Raw genomic sequence first — 20,788 nt, forward strand, 5'->3', positions numbered from 1 at the left:
AATATATAGTTTTGAACACAGTTGTCAAACAGTTAGTGTTTTAATATGCTGAAATATATACATATATATACACGCGCGTGTGAAAAAAACAAAAGCTTCGTTAAAATAGACAAAATTTCATTTAATAATTTTTAACTGGGTTAGGAGTTATACTAGTATTTAATCACAAACTCAGATATATAATAAGTTTATTGGTTTTTATAATTATTTTAAAAATTATATTAATATTTTTTTTTTGACAAAAACAATAATTTTTTATTGATTTACATTTTATGGTGTAAATTTTTTTACTGTAAAAAAATTAAACTCAAAATAACTTACATTATTTGTTATATTAGTAATATCATTTTTTTCTTGCAAGATCAAAGCGTTTTTTTTCAAAGGTAACGGAGTCCAGAATGAATTTTTTTTTTCTGGATTCATTGGTCCAGAATGTATTTAATTACTATATTATAAAACTTGTACTTGAAAAAGTGAATTTTTCAAGGAGTGCTAACACATACTATGCAGCACTTTTTTCAACATATTTTCTCCAATTAGCCAAAATTTATAGAAGTCTATAAAATCATGAGTGGGATGCATCAAATCAAATAAGAAGTATGACTCACACAATTTTGTGATTTAACAAATTTTAGTCAATCCATTAATGTCTTAGAAAATTTGTTGTTAGAACTTTTCATTTATCACTTGAACAAGTTTGGACTATATGTATTTCACCTTAAACTTTTGATTAAAAAAATCATTTTCTTTCAACAAAAAACCCTTTAAAAATGGTGGTAAAAAGGAATTGCTTTTAAAATAAACTAAAATGCACATACTTTTATTTAAGCACTACTATCTTTTAAAATTATATAATAATATTTAAAATCTATTTTTGATTCATTTTACCCATAAAGAGTAGAAATAAAAACAATATATATCGTTATAAATAATAATGAGAGACATTAAACATAAAATAACACCACACATTATATTAATTAAATAATAAAAAGTGTTTCAAAAAATGCTTTTTAAATTTAGTTTAACATTTTTTTCTCTCGAATGAAAAAAGAACCTTTAATAATGTCGCATTTTAAAATTTGTATTCATTATTTTTCAATAATTCATGAAAAATTGTAAATTAATTTTTTTAATATAATTATTTTACCTATTTTATATAAAATAAATAGACATGATTTACTTGATATAAAAAATTTACATAAAATTTATGATTTAATCTGTTCGTAAGTTATTAGTAGTAAATCAAATTCAAGTAACTTTATTATACTCATAAACAAATATAATGAGAGAAAAAATTATTAGATTAAGAAAATTGTTATCATATATCGAAGTATTATTTTTTTTACATTTTGAAATATGTTACCAAATGTTATTTTTTGAAAAGAAAAAAAATGACAAACATGAATAATGTAAAAGAAAGGAAGAAGGTTTTCTTACCTTAAATTGCTACTATTAGTTTTGAAATCTTATTGCCAAAAGCTGCAGAAATATGAATGAACAGTATCATCAAACCTCGAGATAAAGGAGTTTTAACCTCGACAAAAATGTTTTAAGGGTTAGAAATAATATTGGATTGGTTTTATGGAGATACTAAGTGTTTTCTGCTTTTGAAATCTTTAATTTGAAAAGGCATAAAAATGCAGTTTTTTTTTTCTTAAAGGAAGATATTCAAAATGTTACAAGTAAAATGATAACTAAAACCATCAAAAAAAAAAAAAAAAAAAAAAGCTTTCTGGCTTTTATCGTTCTTGGTAAGGTTGAAACCTTGATGCAGGTTAGTGTTTGGGTTTTCAAATTGGACCAAATCAATCCAATCATGTTTAGGTTGGTTCAACTTCTGTGATTGTGTATATTATTAAAATAAAAAAATTGGAAAAATGAAAAAAAAAGGAAATTGATGTTAAATTATCATTAATTATCAAATCAACCGTAAGTCATGACAACCAAAAGCCCAAAATACTAAAATTACAAAAACACTATCATTTTTTAACACAACCACTTAAATCTTAGTAAAAATATATATAAAAAAACATATCATTTGAATCCAGTGAATTAGTTCAGTTTAAATAGTTAAAATCAAAATTTAAGATCGACTCAAATTAAATTGATCAAATTTATAGTTTTTAATTTGATCCATACTAACTATCTGAATCAATCCGAAATTTTGTTTTAATTTGAATTTACCAAATTATCGGATTGATTCGGATTCTATCCACTCGTACCTACAATGCAATGGTACAAAAAAACTTGACAAAAAAACATATATAGAAAAAATCATATATAGACATTTTCTTCTTTAAATTCATTTTACTAAATTATATTATTTTAAAAGAAAAAAAAAACATAACAAGCATGAGCAACAAAATGTAAAAGAAAGGAATGAGATTTATCACCTTAATCGCTCCTTTTAAATTTGAAACCTTATTGCAAAAAAATGAATGAACCATGTCGTCAAACCTTAGGATAAATGAGTTTTAATACACACAAAAAATATATATATTTGAAGGGGTTAGAAATAATATTGGATTTGTTTTACAGAGAAATTGAGTGTTTTTAGCTTTTGAAATCTGGAATTCGAAAAGACACAGAAATTGAGATTTTTTTATTAAAGAAAAACAATCAAAATGGTATAAGTAAAATTATAACGAAAACCGTGTAAAAATAAAAAAAGCTTTCTCACCTTGTATATATTTTAAAGCATACTACTCCCTCTGGTATTTTCGATAAGACCCAAAACAAAAGTTAGGCTTTGTCATTTTTATAAGAACCAGTGGTATCTCTTACATTGATGATTTTCTCAATCAAAATATCCTTAATTGTGAGTCATTTTTCTAAGTGCAATAAATAATAATTGAATACATTAATTGTGAGTCATTTTTCTAAGTGCAATAAATAATAATTGAATACATTAATGTCTTAGGATTTTTAGGAGTCTAACTTTATCTTGCACAAAGAGCATTTTATGAACTTATTTTTATTATTCACATGCATATATAGCAAATAAAAATTAAAGCAATAAATATATTAATATATAATCGTAGAGATCAAAAAATCAAAACTAATAAAAACATTGTAATAAAAAGTATGTCTCATTAGAGATATTTTTTTAAAAAAATATAACTGCAAGACAAGATCAATGCTCCTAACTATATTAATTATTTTTATTATCTGGGTAAATTAATTAATTAGGTCTTATAAAAAAACCAGATACATTAATATCATTAAATACAAAAAGAAAACTGAGTGGGAGGTATTAAATTTGTATTAATTTATTTATGTTTCATTTTTTTATCATATTATTAGTATCAAATATTTATTAATTTTGTTAATAATTTATTTCCGCTTGAGGAATTTAGTTGATTATATTTGGTGGAGTTCTCTTTTCTCCATAAAATAACTAAAGCATGAGCTTTAAATTTATCAATATTTGTTATTAGTTTTTCAAAGTAAAAAAGATTACATATGTTAATTAAAAGATCTCATATATCACTATCTTTTAAATCGCATAAAAAAATAACCATTTTCTTTAAAATAAAAATAAAAAATTCTCTCATGGGTCTATCTTAATTCTCACAATCATATTTTTTTTATCCACAAAGCTTGAATTCTAAATTTTCCTTAAGAGAAATAAGTCTAATATAATTCAAACTAATGACTTGAATCATATATACGGGTATAAAAAATTATATATTTAATAAATATTTATTAAAGCTAATAAATCTATTTCATTTAATAAATTTCATATTTAATAATACCATTAATGTTAATTGAATACTATATTTAATAAATTTTATAATTAATACTATATAAAAATAATTTGATAAACTATTTTTTTAAATATAATGAAAATAATGAATATTTTAGTTTATATAAGTCTACGTATTAATTTTTGTAACATTTTTATTTTATAATACTATTGTAATATATATTAATTATATGAAAATTCACACATTTATTAAATTTAATAAGTATTTATATTCAATAAATAGAATATTTAATTATATTATTCTAGTTAATTTTTTTTATCTTCGATGAATACAATAATCAATATGATATATAAGCAATCCATTTATTTATAAAAACATAATAAATTTGAGGAAAATAATTAATATATTTTTAATTGATGAGACATTGTCTTAAAAATATAAAGCCTATTTGTTCTTTCCCCTAGTAATAATAATAATGTGCTAATTAATACTTATATGAATTCTATAAATGAAATAAATAAAAATATAATATATAAATTTATAATTATTTAAATATGAGTACTCGTTTCTATTAGTGTGACTACTTTGTTTATGCTTATAATTAATAAATTTTAAGTTTTTTATTTTAAAAATAAAAAATAATTTAAAATGATATTTTTAATCATTTGTAAGATATTAATTTTAATTATGTGATATTGTTGAAATTTTTAATTGATTAATCTCGCCACTTCTAAAATTGAAAATTCTATGTCAATGCAATAACATTTGTCATTAATCACCATCATAATTATTATCATTATTTAATTTTAATTTTATTACTAGCTATATTTTAAAGTTATTAACCTATAATATCATTCCCTTAAAGAAAGACATATAATATATTAAAAATAAGAAATATATCTATAAATATTATTATTATTATTATATATCAAATTTAATACATTATAATTTTACTGTTATAAATATTATTTATCTACAAGATAAATAATGTTGTCCTTTGACAAACTGTTTTTTGGGATCGATCATTAGGCCAAGTGCCAAGATGTTCAGGCTAAGCGCCAACTACAGAAAAAAAAAATAAAAATCACTTGAGCTTCAAAAGAGAATTGCTTCAATACATTAAATCCTAACAAATCTCATTATAAAGTATTCAAAACCTATTTATAAACTAAGAACAAGTATGTTATATCATTAACGACATCACATTTAAAGTATTTTTTATTGTATTAATTTGAGTCTTATAATTTTATTCTTAAAAGACACTTCAGTGAATTAAGGAAGAGGAATATTTATAAATTATGTTAATCTCAATTTTTAAATGATATATGACTATTTTGATGTACTAGAACACAATCCTAATTAATCAATTAAACACACCAAAAATGTACTAATTAAACAAACATCTTAAGTTATAAAAAGAGAAAATAAGCACGTAATGTACAACAAAAAGAAAAGCATAAATAGCACTTATAAACTGGTTCACACTTGACAGAGTCAATTGAATTTTCAATTCTTTTTACCATTTTTTATTTATAAAAATGTAGTAGTTTCTAAGGGTCGAGTAAGTTCAATCTTCCTAGTCCAAACCGATTAGTCCAATCTAGTTTTGACAACAATCCATTTTGGATTAGTTTGTTTCAACTGTTTTGTTACATGAATTAATTTATCCTGTATAGCATTGAGTGGCCCAACAACTTCATCTGCTTAGATTCAGTTCATTTCAGGTTGCAATTTGTAAACGAAGCAAGTAACCATTAATGTTAGCGCATGTCTCATTTTGTATCCTTACCCACCCTCCCTACCATTAAAAAAATTAATTACTGTAAAACAATTTAGTTTAGGTTCGCCACTAAGTGTTGGGATTGGTAGCTCTAACTAATAACTAATATGTAACGGTTATTTTTATGTATGTCAGATTATAGTTGTTAAGTTTAGTTGTCACATGATCACTAACTACTTAAAAGAAATTAAGTCCTTAAATTAGATAGTCTATTTGGTGGATTTTGTGTGTTTGACCTAGTTCTGCCCATAATATTATTCTATTCTTAATGAGACACTAGACATGCATAACTTGGGTGTGTTTTTTCTTGCAAAGAATTGATCTTACTCGAATGGAATCGGATGCTAATTGCTAACACAGGAGGCTTTTCCTCCACATGAATGAGAAATCTTCGATTTCCTTTAAGGAACACTTTATTCTATTGCAATCTATCCTTTTAAGAGTTACACTTACCAAAAGGGAAAATACACTATCTGCTTAAAAAGACTTGAAAGTTAAGGAGATTATATTCTCTTCTACTTTGTTTATGAATCCTTAACTCAGTTCTTTTCCTTTTGCCACTTTTCTCTTCTAAAAACAATATATCCTAATGTTCATTTATCTCTACAATGCTGAAAATATCAAGTAGGACTAGGAGAATGGCTCAACAACATTTTTGTTGTTCCTTAATTTCAGTTTTTAGGTATATGTTGAGAACAGCTTGTGCAATGATTGAGGGTAGCATATTAGGAAACATAAGCATCATGTTACTTCCTGGTTTTTAGTCAGACGTACCTCATAGCTCAAATTTTGATGCTGCAGTCAAGAATTGTCAAAAGTAACCATCATTATTATTTTATAGGGAAGGTGCATATGATATGGATATACATGGCATAAATGTAAGAATTGCACTTACCCTTTTTAAAGTTTGATAAAATTAATCACCATTAAATATAACTAAGACGTGTATTTAAATTAATTTAAAGTTACTAATGCTAAAGTGATAGAATTAATTTTCTAACTTCAATAAATTTTTCGTAAAAAAAACTCAAAAAATAAATAGGGACAAAATTTCATGGGTAAACCAACCCGAGAATTTGGAGAAAAGACCTGTCATACATGTAATGAGATAAAGGAGGAAAAAAGGAACATAAAAAGCGTTAGGAGCCAACAAATGTTCTGCGCATCTCCTTCACTACTATAGGCTGTGACTGAAGTTAAAGCCTCTGGAACCGCCAGGGTGCCAGCCACCTTTTGGTCAAAATCTTCATATATTTGCAAAAAAAAAAAAAAAAACCTATCATCTATTTTTTTTCATGTGATTTCATTTTTTTATGCATACCCACAAGTTCCTTCGCTGGAGATAACATTGTGTGGACTTATATATTAATTCACTGATCTATTTCTAAGGATTTTTTTCCCATAAAATTCGAATTAGAGATCTTCCACTTAAGAACATTCTTTTGCACTTTATTATCGTGTGACTAGTGACTATTAGACTACCCTTTTAAGTTTTTCATGTGATCTAATTATTGACTGAAAATTTATTTGAGTACATTAAGTGTGTTTGGTTTTACAATGTAGAACTCCAAACCCTCCTTAGTTGGTGTATTTGCTTTGATAACCTTGTTTTGAAATAAAACTTTTCAAACACAACTCATTTTGCTCTTAACATTATTTTAATCGAAATGGTTTCTATAAAATTCAGATTATCTGAAATGAAGTTTGTAATTGTTTATCATGACACATTATAAGGCAAACAAAGTCTTGGTAGCTAAAAAGATTAGTACCAATTAAAATTGTTCTAACATGGGAATTAGATAAATTTGTACAGTAATGAAATCATTGTTGGAGAGCGATGCTTTGGTAGAGCTTTAAAGTATTGAACAATATTAAATTTTTTAGGTTTCGACCTTCAACTACTAGATTATGACCCTTGAAGGAGGGTATATGCATCCATTAAGATAATGGATTTTGGACCATCTTTGGAGGGAGAGAGGTGGGGACAGTAGGAGTAGAAAAAGAGAGACTGAGAGAGATGCCTTTTGCTTGTAATATACGATTGGCATTCACTGGCTTGTCTAAACCTCTTTGGAAAGTTCGCCTTTTATGTCACGCAATTGGGATTCTTCTCAAAACCAACATGAAAAATAATGCACTAAAACATTTTTTCTTAAGCCGCTTTTTACAATGATAAACATGGTACGTACCCATAACTGATGATGAACATAATCAATAATACGGAGAGTAAAAATATTAATCAATTATAATTGATTCATATTTCTTTTCACTACATATTTGTTATACTAATCATGGACAAAAAATAATCACGTACTAATATAATATGATTGACAAATGATATTTTTTATGCATTATGCATGTAAAATAATAACATTTATTTAGGGTATAATTAAATCAATCTTCAGGTTCGTCTATTCAAAACAAATTCATTAAAAAAATGTCAATATTTTAAATAAATCTTGGTATATGAAAAAATTAGAGAGGATACATCCTGGCATAGTAATAAAGTCATATCTTGGATAATCGATTGATCATAAGTTCGAATTTAAAAACAATCTCTTTATATATGCATCTTAGTATAGTGATAAACCTCCGAATATTGGAGTACGCTAATTTTTTATATTAAAAATTAGTTTTTAACTATTGATTAAAAGTATCCTTGCCACACACACAAAAAAAAAAGAATAGTGAATAAAAAATGGGGCAACATATAGTAGTCCATAATACACTGACAATGATCAGTCACAGTGTCCCTCTCTTCTTTCTCTCCACGTTTAGCTAATGGACACAATTTGTGGATTTAGGTGTTGCCATTACGAGGCAGTGAGGCACACTATTCAGATTTCAGATCAGATTCCCTACTCGTAGCATATGTATGTTGCTGCATCAGCCAATTTCTGATTTCACAGTTTGGAACTTTGATTTTGGCACTTCATCATCATGCTCTTATGATTTGAGCAACATATGTACTACTTTATAGTATGAAAGTAGTTTGAAAAGTCACTTTTAATTGGTTGTACTCATAAAGTGCCATGAAGTAGACGGATATGCCCAGTGAGAATTTTACCAACAAGGCAAAAACAAAAGACTTAAACGATAATGAATTTTCAAATTTTGCTTTACAGGATGGAAAAAATAAAGTGAACATAGATAAAAAATAATCAACACCAAAATAAAGTTACAGTTTAATGATGCATATATAGACAGTGTAAGCTATTAAATAATTTTATACCATTAAGTAATAAAAAATTATTATTGACATAATTTTTAAAGTAATTATTTAGTATAAATGATGATTTATGATATAATGATAATATAAAATTATTTACGCTATTAGTAAATAGTTTATTTTCTGGTTAAGTTGTGTTTATACAATACTTTTTTAAACATTGTTTTTTTTCTCTTTTTTTTTTCATCATATTTCAGTGTTTTCTTCTTATTGTACCCAATTTTTTGCAAATTTATTGGACAAATACAATTTTTTTATTGTTCCACTAGCTTGTGTGACTGTGTTGCATGGTATACAAGGTGGTCTCGTAACTCAAGTTGATACAAAAACCAATTTTGATTTGCTTTACGATGCTATTCAAAATTATGTGTTAATTTGTTTCCCACATGCAAACAAACAAATATTAGCTAATATAATATGACTTAGGAACAACGACAAAAGATCACAATTTACAAGTACCACTCTTCAGACAGGTATGGAAGCTCTCCAAGCTTCATTTGAATTTACATACATATGAAATACTTCTAATTTGTCGTCTTTTTATCAATTCATCCAAAATTGTTCATAATATGTTAAATTAACTATCACTGCAACTGAAACAGCCAAAACACCTTTTCAAATCCTATTTGGATAGTGTTTGCACTCTAGTAGAAGCCTTCAATCTATAATATGTTTATGTAAAGCATCTATTTTATTATTTAAGAATCTTCACTTAACTTAGTATTGTGTTTATAAACTGGTTTTTATCAAAATTTCTAAGGAGAATCTCGGCTAACATATATATAACTATGAATTTAGATTCTTACGGATACTATATTTTGTAATCCTCAATTAAAGAATCTAATTAGACAATTTCGACGGTTACATGAATCTAGGAAGCATGTCTGCCTGATATTAATTTGAAAACTGATCCTCACACTTCTGAAACCATATATTACAATTTATTTTTTTCTTGTTTTCTTGGTGTTTTGTGGCATAGAAAATCGCGCTTCTGCTGGCTGCTTATATGAAATTTCCACGACAAGATAAAATAGAAGCTAGTTTCATTTGTTTATTTATTGGGACCAGAATTTTTCGACTCTGTTGTGAAGCTTAAAATATCATATCTGTCCAAAGAAGAACCCTGCATCATATTTGTTTTGTTTTTACTTGGTCCATTTAGAAAATAAACTAACGAGGCTCTTATAAAATTTGTCTCTTTGTCTATTTTTTCAAAAGGAAAACAAAGCTCAGGTGTTAAAATGTTTTGTCATTTTCCCTGTATCATGACTAATTAATTCTATATGTCACACATGATCTCCTTCATCAGCCGTTCAAAAATAAAGCATAATCTCCTTTATCAGGATAAATAGCTAATGTTGTTTGAGTTAACTATGCAACACAGTTAAGCTTACCAAAGATGTTTACTGTTTTCTGTCTGTAGCCTCTCTTGGCTTTGTTGTCTATTGAGCCCTTTACTTTATGCTTTAAATGAATTAATTATTCTTAATTTCAATTATCATTATAAATTGCGGCCACAATTTCTTCGTGAATCTTGTTATTACAGGAAATTTACAAGTAAATGAAGCTGATGTGACCATAATTGTAATACAGTACAATTGTCATAAGTCATAAAACTTTTATGTTATGGATATAATTGCGTTGCAGATTACCATTTAAAACCATAATTTCAATATAAAAAAATAGAAATTCGCGTGTTATGACTTAGGATAATAATGCACAATGTGCATTTCTTATGTGTCCTTTTATTTATCTCCTATGTGCATTAAATAAGCTTGCATGTGAACAAGTTTAACTTACCAACAATAACAATTTCCTCCCTTTGTTATATTCTCTCACCTAGCTTCAGCAATTCAGCTTTTCCTGTGGCTCTTCCCCTCCTTTTTCATATCTTTTTCTCTGTCTAAGGAAGTGTGCAGCAAAAAAAAGAAAACTTTGTTACTCAGTATGTTAATATGACGACAAAAAGGGAGAACTGTCCACCTTACCGCACTCCCATCCTTTTCTTTTTGTATTGGTTTTGGTAAAGGTCAAGTGAGAAGCCCCACTAAACATATACTATATATTAATTAATTATATATTGGTGGATTCTGTGACAAACGTTAGTTTCTTTGATACTGAAAGACAATATGGGGCATCTCTTAATTCCCTCAAAAGACATGTAGACAAAGAGAAACCCCACAAAACCTCATTCCTTTCAAGCTTCCAACGTCTATTATCCTTTAGCTTTCATCACTTTTGAGATAAACCCTTTTTTTCTTTCTTTTCCTTCTTGCAAATTAAGCCACTATTTTTTGTTACCTAGTCACTTGTTTCCTCATTATTATTGGTTATAATATGTGAAAACTTAATCGGTCTAGTAGGACTAGTGTAAACAAAATACCTTTTTCATGAATGGACATGACAAGTACAACACCAAATATGAAAGAATTTTCAAATCAATTTTCGAGCCTTCAATAACACCGTATCCCAATTAATTAAATGTACCTACCTAAACAAATAAATTGTACCAATGTTGGCACAGTCAAAATGTATATCTCTTCGACCAAAAATAAACAACTATCTTATCTTCATTTCCGTTTTCATTGCTCTTTTTTTTTTTTCAGCATCAAATCAAATCAAGTGGCTTAATACTTAAAGATGTGATGCAAAATGAGACAAAGGGTGGACGGACTATCACCAACTCTTACCCAACGAGAGCAGAAAATATTGAAAATAAGACAGCCAACTATATACACATATATGGGGTCATATACACAGTCAATGAGAGAGAATAGCTCATTAATAAATAAATAAATAAATAAAAAGAGGAGTGAATAGCCCTATCTCTATCTAATCACCACTTTTGTTCCAAAAATTACTTGATTTTAGAATGATACTTTTGGTAACTCTTCTTTTAAAAACTATTAACAACGGGCAAAGCTTCTGAGTGACAGAGGAGTCAATTTATAATTTTTTTTATTCAGATGAAAATAAAATTTTCTAAATCTAAATAGTAGAAAACTAAAAAGTATTAAAATATTGATATAATAAGCATATAAACTGCATAGAGCAAGGAGACGAAATTGAAATGGTTAAATGACGAAAGCTTAACATTCAGCACTTGTGCTAATTAACGTAGAATTAAGTGTGTATTTGGATTAGTTGTGAAAATAAAGCTTATTCCAATCATTGATTTCTATAATCATTTTTTAAAATTGAGTATGAGAAAATTCATTTGATGTTTAATATTTTTTTATCCATAAATATTAATTATTAATTTGTTAAAAAATTATCTTTTATTTTTTTAGATACCAAAAAGTTTAGATAAGTTGAATCCGTAGAATTTATTAAGTCTTAAGGCTTATTGAATGTTTATTATTTATAAATCATCCACTAAAATTCTTCATATCGATAATAAAATTCGATATCAATAATAAAATTGGAACCCAGATTCTCATGGGATATGAATCATATACTTACGTATTGGACTCAACGTTGTTGACTCTATTTGATATACTACACTAAACATGTGAAAGTATTCCTCAGTCCTCTATTTTTGTACTTATTTTAAATCATTAATGACAATTTACTCTCATGTTTTTTTAGAGAAGACAATTTACTTTCATAGTTTTAGATATTTCTGCCCTTTGATGTTATAAACTACATAAGGCCAAGCTTTCATTGAAGAATGAGACGTCGGCAACTTCATGACCCTTAAAACTACTATGAATGAATAATATGTGACTTGTATTCTTCAGCCACTATTTTATTTTTTTCTTCTCTAATAAGGTGACCTTGGATCTGTGAAAAGCCTTTTTAGTTTCACAGGGAGCTGAGATTTTCATTTGTTAACATTTTTTGGTAAACGTTTTGACATTTCACACCGGTCTACCAGTGCAAAAGGCCACCCTTTTACAAAAAAGGCTATGAACATAGCATAACACAAAACAATTAGCAGCACCAACCACACCATTGAGGTTGTCAAAAAGAGAAGGCTCATTGGTCAAAAGGCTAATTAATCTTTTTCTTTGTGGGTTTGGTTTTGTGTGGACTGCTTCCATTATTATAGTTATATTTTATGTCTAAGAAGATTGTATTAGTAGTAGCAGGCACTGCTGCAAATGATCCCTTTTGTGGATACTATGGAAGCTTTTTCTTCTCTGCTGAAATGAAGCTAGTCAAATCAAGTCAAGTCTTGGTTGGAATCTAGTCTATAGACTCTCATGGTTAATTTGGTATCTGTCTGGGCTATATAGTGTTTCTGTTCTGCCTTTTTGGCTCATTGCATTGCTCAATCAAGTGTAGTGTTGTTCACTGTTCTTCTCTTCTTCAGTTCTCGGTGGTTGTTTTTGTTATGTTCCAGGGTAGGATGGTGCTTTGTTTTTTCTACTTCTTTTTTGGTGGTGTTGTGTATTTGGTTCATTGGAAATGACTTTGGTTTTGGATGGCTTTTTAGGCATGATGGGGTTTGAAGGGTTGGTTCCAAGGCACAAGCGTTCTAAGAGGTGCCCCTCTATTTCTTATGCTTGTTTTCTATTGATTCTGGACTTCATGCATGAGAGGTTGCTTGTTTTTCATGGAAAATAGAAAATAAAGCTTTCCCATTTATATTAATGTTTTCTGAAATGATTTGTTCACTCATTCTTTTTGGGTCTAGCTTTGCTTACTGTGTACCACCCATTTGAGCACCTACTTTGGGGAGAAGGGGTTTCTTGTTTAAAAGTGAAAATGGTTTTAAATTGCGGTTACGGTGAGCCAGAAAACCTTTACATTGCAGGCAATTGCAGGAAAATACCGCCGTAGTTGCGGTGGTCATGTGATTGCAGAGCAATTTAAAACCATGAAACTGAAGGCTCATGCCTCTCAGAATTGATGAGAATTTGGGGATTTCATTGAATGTAGCCTGTGCATCTTAAAGGGAACCACAATGAACTTATCATATATTAACTGTGTTTTACTGTTTTCATTTTTTGCAGCTTTCCTGATAAAAAAAGAGACGGGGATGATAATCCATATAATCATCTTGAGGCCTCAGATCGAACAAATCAGGTATAATCAATCACTACTTTGTTTCATCAATATATTGCCTTCTCCTTTTCTTTCTAATTTGGGAATTTGAAGGTGCTATTCTTTTAAATGAATTGTACACATTTATGATGCTTTTATTTGGGGGGTGGGGGGTTGCAGTCGGTATCACAACGAAAAGGACAGCCAGAAATTTTAATAAACTTATATATTTTCATATTTATGTAAGGGATGGATGAACAGAGAATTGATTTTATGGAAAGCATATATGTTTGACATAATTAATATTGTAATAATAATGGTCTAATTTAATATAATTTTATCTTTCTCTGTAGTCCATAGGCATTATAAGTTCTAGTATTAGACAATTATTTAGAAGAAAGATTTTCAAACCTATGTATGGTTTTGATATGGTTCCAGGATACAGGGTACCTCACGGAATGCGTTAAACCTAGGAAAAAACAAACCCCTACAAGTGATCTTCAACATAGTTTGAAGCAAGAGGTACAACACCAGAACTGTTTATAACAATTCTTTAGTTGCATAATTTTCTTTTAATCTTGCTTTAGATTTTTCTTGTGGCTCAACATACTTCTACCTAATAGCTATGTCTATTTTTTTTGTTTAAATTGTCTTGTGGCAGATTCTACTATTAGAGAAAAGACTACAAGACCAATTTGAGGTTAGATGCACGTTAGAAAAGGCACTTGGATACAGACCTACATCTCTTGTTAATTCGAATGAAACGATACTGCCCAAGGTTGGAACATCTTCAATAAATTCTTAGCCAATAACTGTGCTTTTGCTTCTGATGTCATAATTTTCATACAATTTATTAACATGTGTGTGTGACACTCTAAGATTTAATGGACTGATTTATATGTTCTTTCTTAACCATTAAAAGAAAATTGATGTTGACATACAGTTCTGCTTTATGTATACTACTAGACTGATGGTGAAAATGTTTGAGGCTAAATCATGCCATGTATGTGTTTCCAGTCATAAGATTATTTTGCAGGCCATAAATGATTATATATGTTTTGTAATTATAGGTCTGCTATGAATTTCTTGTCAAGTATGGCTTTCTGTTTGTGTTGACTTTTATTTTTGGTTTTTTGACTCCAGCCAACGTCCAAATTAATTAAAGAAATTGCGGTGTTAGAGTTAGAAGTTGTGTATTTGGAACAATATCTTCTCTCCTTGTATCGTAAAGCATTTGATCAACAATTACCCTCTGTAGCTCCATTCACCAAGGAGGAAAAAGTAAAGTCTCCTCCATCAACACCTAGAGCAAGATTAGTTGAAGTATCTAAGCCTGAAGTGTTAACCAAAAGAGGAAGCTCTGCAGTACAATCAATTGATCATGAGCTTGATACTCTACAAAAGGAATATAGTGGATATGAACATGAGACGCTAAGGAAAGAATACAATGTACATCAACCAGAAGGAAAGCATTTAGACTCAGGTGTATATCGTTGCCACTCCTCGTTATCCCAGTGTACAACATTTACAACAAGAGTATCTGCTCCAGCCGCAGAAGTATTAACCGAATCTCTGCGCACCTGCCATTCCCAACCATTGTCCATGATGGAGGTAAATCATGTTTCATGGGAATTTTCTTTTACCTGTTTTGTATTTAGTATGGCTCCTAGCACATTGAGTTGCTGCAATCATACTGATAGAAATTGTCTTGGTTACTCAAACAGTCAAACTTGTGTTTATCCTTTTGGAAGAATACACAACAGTATTCATTTTATTGTGAAGTTCTGTTATGTACATTTCTCTTTGTAAACATATCAGTGCTAATCCCAGAGAATAATATTTGTGGATGCCTTCTTTGGATTTTTACTCAGTTTAATCTATGCAGTATGCCCAAAATGTTGATGCTTCATCAAGAATAATCAGCCTGGCAGAACATCTTGGTACCCGAATATCTGATCATATTCCAGATACACCAAATAGGCTTTCTGAGGATATGGTCAAATGTATATCGGCTATATATTGCAAACTCGCGGATCCATCTACAACAAATCCAGGCCTTTCATCTCCCAGTTCATCCTTGTCTTCAACTAGTGCCTTTTCTATTGCAGATCAAGTAGACATGTGGAGTCCAGGTTTGAGGAATAATTCCTCATTCGATGTACGGTTAGACAATCCTTTCCATGTGGAAGGACTCAAGGAGTTTAGTGGGCCATACAGCACCATGGTTGAGGTATCATGGATTTACAGAGAAAATCAGAAATTTGGTGATACCGAGCAGTTGCTCAAGAATTTCAGGTGAGTTTATTAATATCTAATTGAGACCATGAAGCTTTCATGTGAAAAGTACATGGTTAAGTTGGATTCTTCAGTCTCTTGAAGTTGTAATGGCCATCGACTTCTATGTTGTTTCAGGTCACTTATTTGTCAATTAGAAGAAGTAGATCCTGGGAAGTTGAAAAACGAGGACAAGTTAGCTTTCTGGATCAACATACACAATGCTTTGGTGATGCATGTAATTATTATCACTCTCAAAACAATGTTTCCCTTTCTTAGTTTTCCAATGCTCTCACTTCATTGAGGTTATAATATGTTTTTGGGTTTCTAATAGGCATTTTTGGCTTATGGAATTCCACAAAACAATGTGAAAAGGGTATTCCTTCTGTTAAAGGTAAAATCTAAGAGTAATAGCTTAAATAGTCAATTAGGATGAAAGTCGTGAAACTTAGTTAAGCCTATCTTCTTTTGCTGAATTGCTCAATGTGATGCCCTATGCAGGCTGCATATAACATTGGGGGTCATACAATCAGTGCAGACACAATACAGAACACTATACTCAGGTGCCGGTTGCCTCGCCCTGGACAGGTGGTTCATGCAACCCCAACCTTTCCCTCTAGAAAAATAAAAAGAAAAAAGAATGGTCATTCCATTTATAATATCTTTGAAATATCTCCTCAATATGCAAAGAATTTATCTTGTAAATCCTATCGAGTGACTTATATGGAAGCTTCTTCTTACTTATATCCTCTTGTAGTGGTTTCGCTTGTTCTTTTCTCCAAGGACAAAATTCAAAGCTGGAGATGGACGACAAGCATACCCGATTGAGCGTCCTGAGCCTCTTCTACACTTTGCACTCTGTTCAGGAAACCATTCTGATCCAGCGGTACTTATTTTTACTCTTCTCTGTGTGTTTGTATGTGATTTTTCATTAGACTTGTAAGTTGTAACGTCTCCATTTTTCAATGCTTTAACATTTTTTTTGGGCAATTACTTACTGTGCTGGAAAATTAAATTGACAAATCGTGGCACATATAATTTCAACATGGAATAATTTCATTTAGACTTGTCTAGTTATGTACACTACATTGTTTGGACTTCAAGGAATTAAATCCCTTATAATGGTGGTTCTCATGCCTGCATTTGACTCTATACTACTATCAAATCTAGAAGAATTAAATTACTTAGTTAATGTGAATTTATATGGACAAACAGACAAACATTACATAACCATTTTTTACATGCTTAACTTTAGTGAGTTGCTTATCTTTTTTATAAACTATGACAGGTACGCATATATACACCCAAGAGAGTGCTTCAAGAACTAGAAGTTGCAAAGGAAGAGTACATTCGAGCTACCTTTGGGGTACGCAAGGACCAGAAAATAATTTTTCCCAAGCTTGTAGAGTCTTTCGTCAAGGACTCGGGTTTGTGCCCTGCTGGTACCATGGAGATGATCCAAAAGTCTCTACCTGAATCTCTAAGAAAGAGTGTAAAGAAGTGTGACCTCGCAAAATCCAAGAAGAGCATAGAATGGATTCCACACAACTTTACTTTTCGATATCTCATACCTAAGGAGCTTGTAAAATAATTGCTTGGTAGCCCTTTTTTCTTACTATGGGAGACAATCTACTTCAAGTTTTAAACAACAGTTCACAACTTCAATTGTAGTTGCATTAGTCGTATTTGTCTGCAATTTTCCAATCGAGACAAAACTGCTACTACAATTGCTACTGCAGTTTAAAACCTTGATGTGCGTTGTTTGCTCTATGATGTATTATTCTTTTGTACAAAGTTGACAGGGTAGCAGCAACAGAAAAATCTAATATTGCAATGTGTAGCATTGAGTCTGTATTGTGTTACAATTTCATTGTAATATCTGTAATTGATGTACTCTATTCATAGAGTTGAGATTCTGATATTAGCAGTGTAAATGATTTGATGCTATAATCAGTTGCATGTGAATTTTTTTTTGGTGTAATTTATAACTAGCCTTTTATTATGCGTTGGTGTAACACGTTTGCATACATAGGTACCTACATACATACATACATATATATATATATATATATATATATATATATATATATATAGTATAAAACTAGCTATAGCTTGAGATCGCTACAATTAATATTAATAATAATCACATGGCTCGACTGGGGTGTCCAATCATAAATGGACACTGGTTACTTGTTGTCATGTGACGAGTTTTTCACCCAACTTTCAATCTCAACTGAAATACTATCTTATTGTGGAAAAATAATAGTTTATTTTATTAATTTTTTACAAAGATTTAAAAAAGGAAAAATGTCATGTTCACGTGTGGTACATGTTTGTTAATCTTTACACCAAATCATACCTTATCATAATTTCTGATTGTTTAATAGTTACCAATTCAACTCTATTATAATAATTTCTGTAAAATTAAGTTAAGCCAAAGGTAACGTTATTGGATATTTATGGGTCAACTTTAAAAAATTGAGAAATTTCACCATATAAATGAGCAGAAGAGGCAGAGAAAACTAATCGATAGAATGACAAGTGAACAGTGAACACTCACACAAGAGAAAGACAAACGCAATATACATATAATGGCGATTAGATACTTTGGATTTGCTTGAAACAAAAAGTTCCGTGTTTAATGGGGTGATCCTCAGCGTGCCCCGCATGTGCACGTCAACTCCAGACATAATTCATCGATGCCATAAAGTTACTGACACGCGGTTGACAAAAACCCCACAATGCCTTAAACACCTCTCCACCAAACTAAAACAAAACTTTTTATGACATTTTTTGGCAATTAAGGAAAATAACAACCTTCCACAAAGATTACGGATCCTGAGATTAATTTAACTGACTTTGGCCCACCAAATCAGTATTGAATTGTTACAAGATCAAGATACGAGTGAGTGAGTGTGTGTGTGTGTTTGAATGATAGAAAACAAGATCTGCTAGCCAAAATTAAGATAACATATTAACTTGAAAGTTGCATGAAGGATCCAAATCAGGATCGGCTTACGGCTCAAACAACGGCTTTAGCCCTCTCAAAAAAGGTTTCAATTTTTTTTTAGTACTAATATATTTCAAAAAAAAATTATTATAAAATTATATTTAAAAATAAATTTTAATTAAAATATTATAAGTAACGATTAATTTTTTTATTGGTATCGTAAGTAACAATTAATGAGCAACAATATTTTATCAATATTATAATTTTGTTTAGAAAAAAGAGATTTAATAGTTAATAGCTAAAATCTAAAAGATTTTTTTTTATTTCTATTCTCTTCCTATTCAATTCTAATTCTGTCTTATTTTTTTACTGTTTCTCATACTTCTCTATTTTCTTTCTCACCACCTTCTTTTTCATTAAAAGGTCTCATTCCTAAATTTATTTTAAGTCTCCTAAATCTAATTTGAGGTACTTAATCCAAATCATCAACACACCCATCTTAACTAAGAACTATTGTTTTAAATTGTAATCTATAATCATAACTGTGGCCGCATCCTAAAAGTTTAAAAGGTTCTTTTGACTCATAATGCATTGTTACTGCAACTAATTAAGCATACTAAGGACTAATTAAGCATCAAATTAAACTCATGCAATGTGATGAGCCATGGCAGGAGATTCTACTTATATGGCCAATTCATAAGCAATCCACATACATCATCACATAATAATGAACTAAAGATACATACATTTTCTGAATAAAACTTTCAAAAGCTATTCTAGCTAGCTTGTATCCAAAGAGAGAAGCTAAACATGATAAGCTTAAGGTTTATTTGAATATAAGTTATAAGTGTTTTTGAAAGATTTTTTCGTGAAAATGTAGAGCTTTTTTTAATAGAATTTTTTTGAAAAGCTCTAAAAAAACATTTAATGTTTTTATATCCGAACAATCTTAACAACATGCTACCATATAAGTCAAAAGTACTTTTGAAAGTTTTTCTATTAAAAATATATAAAAAATTTTTAGGAGAGACGCTCTTGAAAGCACTTCTACTTCTAGTGGCTGGTGTATCCAAACATGTCTAAGCATAAGATGATAAATGATAAGTGTTTAGTATGGGCTTTCTCCAATGTAGTTCCCAGGAGGATTATAGAAGCAAATGGTCAAGCTAGCCTGTTCCTTCACACACGTCGCTCGAGCGCACCCGAGCTCAAGCGACTTTCTCCACACAACCTGCGTGTAGACGCCGCACCGGTGGTTGGGGACGCAGGAGTTGTCGGCGTGGTTGTAGAACTGCTTCTGCTTCACCCACTCCTCAACCGCCATGCGCGGCGTCACCGCCGTGCCCCATGCCAAGAGCTGGTTCGCGCCGTACTTGCCGGTGCTCAGGTTCGCGAACTGGCACCCCAGCTTGTCCCGCTGGTACCGCGCCAGCTTGCTCGTCACGTTCGCCAGCTGCTCGCTCCACCGCAGCGGTTCCACCCCCACCGCCGCCCTCGCTTGGTTGTGCGCCTCCAAGAACTCTCTAGCCGCCGCGGAGAGCTCCGGTGCCAGGGGCGGAGCTTCCGCCTCCGATGACACGTGGAACGTGGCCACTGCAGCCAGCAAAAACAATGCACCATGAACCATTTTCATTTTGATGTGGCCTACTTGTGTTTGTTGTGTGTGCAACTCTATTGTGTCTACTGACTCTACGTATATATACTACCAGCAATTCTTCCTTGTCCTATGCCTTTTATTACTGGGTTGATTTTTTTTTTTGTTTATGAAATTTGAGACAAATTGTTTTTGTCTTCGAAATTAAAAAAAAAAAATCTAATCCTCAAGTTTCTTAAAAAAAAATATCTTTAGTCTTTGGAGT

General features: G+C 30.2%; 2 protein-coding genes across 2 annotated transcripts; one reads left to right on the forward strand and one right to left on the reverse strand.

Moving 5' to 3' along the window:
- The first annotated feature begins 12,302 nt into the window (after positions 1-12,302).
- Positions 12,303-17,944, forward strand: LOC114382541. The gene is made up of 12 exons (XM_028342043.1): positions 12,303-13,062; positions 13,155-13,203; positions 13,675-13,747; positions 14,144-14,227; positions 14,367-14,483; positions 14,849-15,316; positions 15,591-16,000; positions 16,118-16,217; positions 16,314-16,373; positions 16,481-16,567; positions 16,737-16,865; positions 17,268-17,944. Exons 1-12 carry the CDS (start codon positions 13,053-13,055, stop codon positions 17,568-17,570), a joined length of 1,890 nt encoding a protein of 629 aa, XP_028197844.1. The 5' UTR covers positions 12,303-13,052; the 3' UTR covers positions 17,571-17,944.
- Positions 17,945-19,842: 1,898 nt separating this feature from the next.
- Positions 19,843-20,607, reverse strand: LOC114370548 (STS14 protein-like). Its single transcript, XM_028327934.1, has one exon. It carries the CDS (start codon positions 20,560-20,562, stop codon positions 20,038-20,040), a length of 525 nt encoding a protein of 174 aa, XP_028183735.1. The 5' UTR covers positions 20,563-20,607; the 3' UTR covers positions 19,843-20,037.
- Between the last annotated feature and the right edge of the window lie 181 nt (positions 20,608-20,788).

This window comes from Glycine soja, chromosome 2, assembly GCF_004193775.1.
Source record: "Glycine soja cultivar W05 chromosome 2, ASM419377v2, whole genome shotgun sequence".
In the NCBI taxonomy this organism is placed as follows: domain Eukaryota; kingdom Viridiplantae; phylum Streptophyta; class Magnoliopsida; order Fabales; family Fabaceae; genus Glycine; species Glycine soja.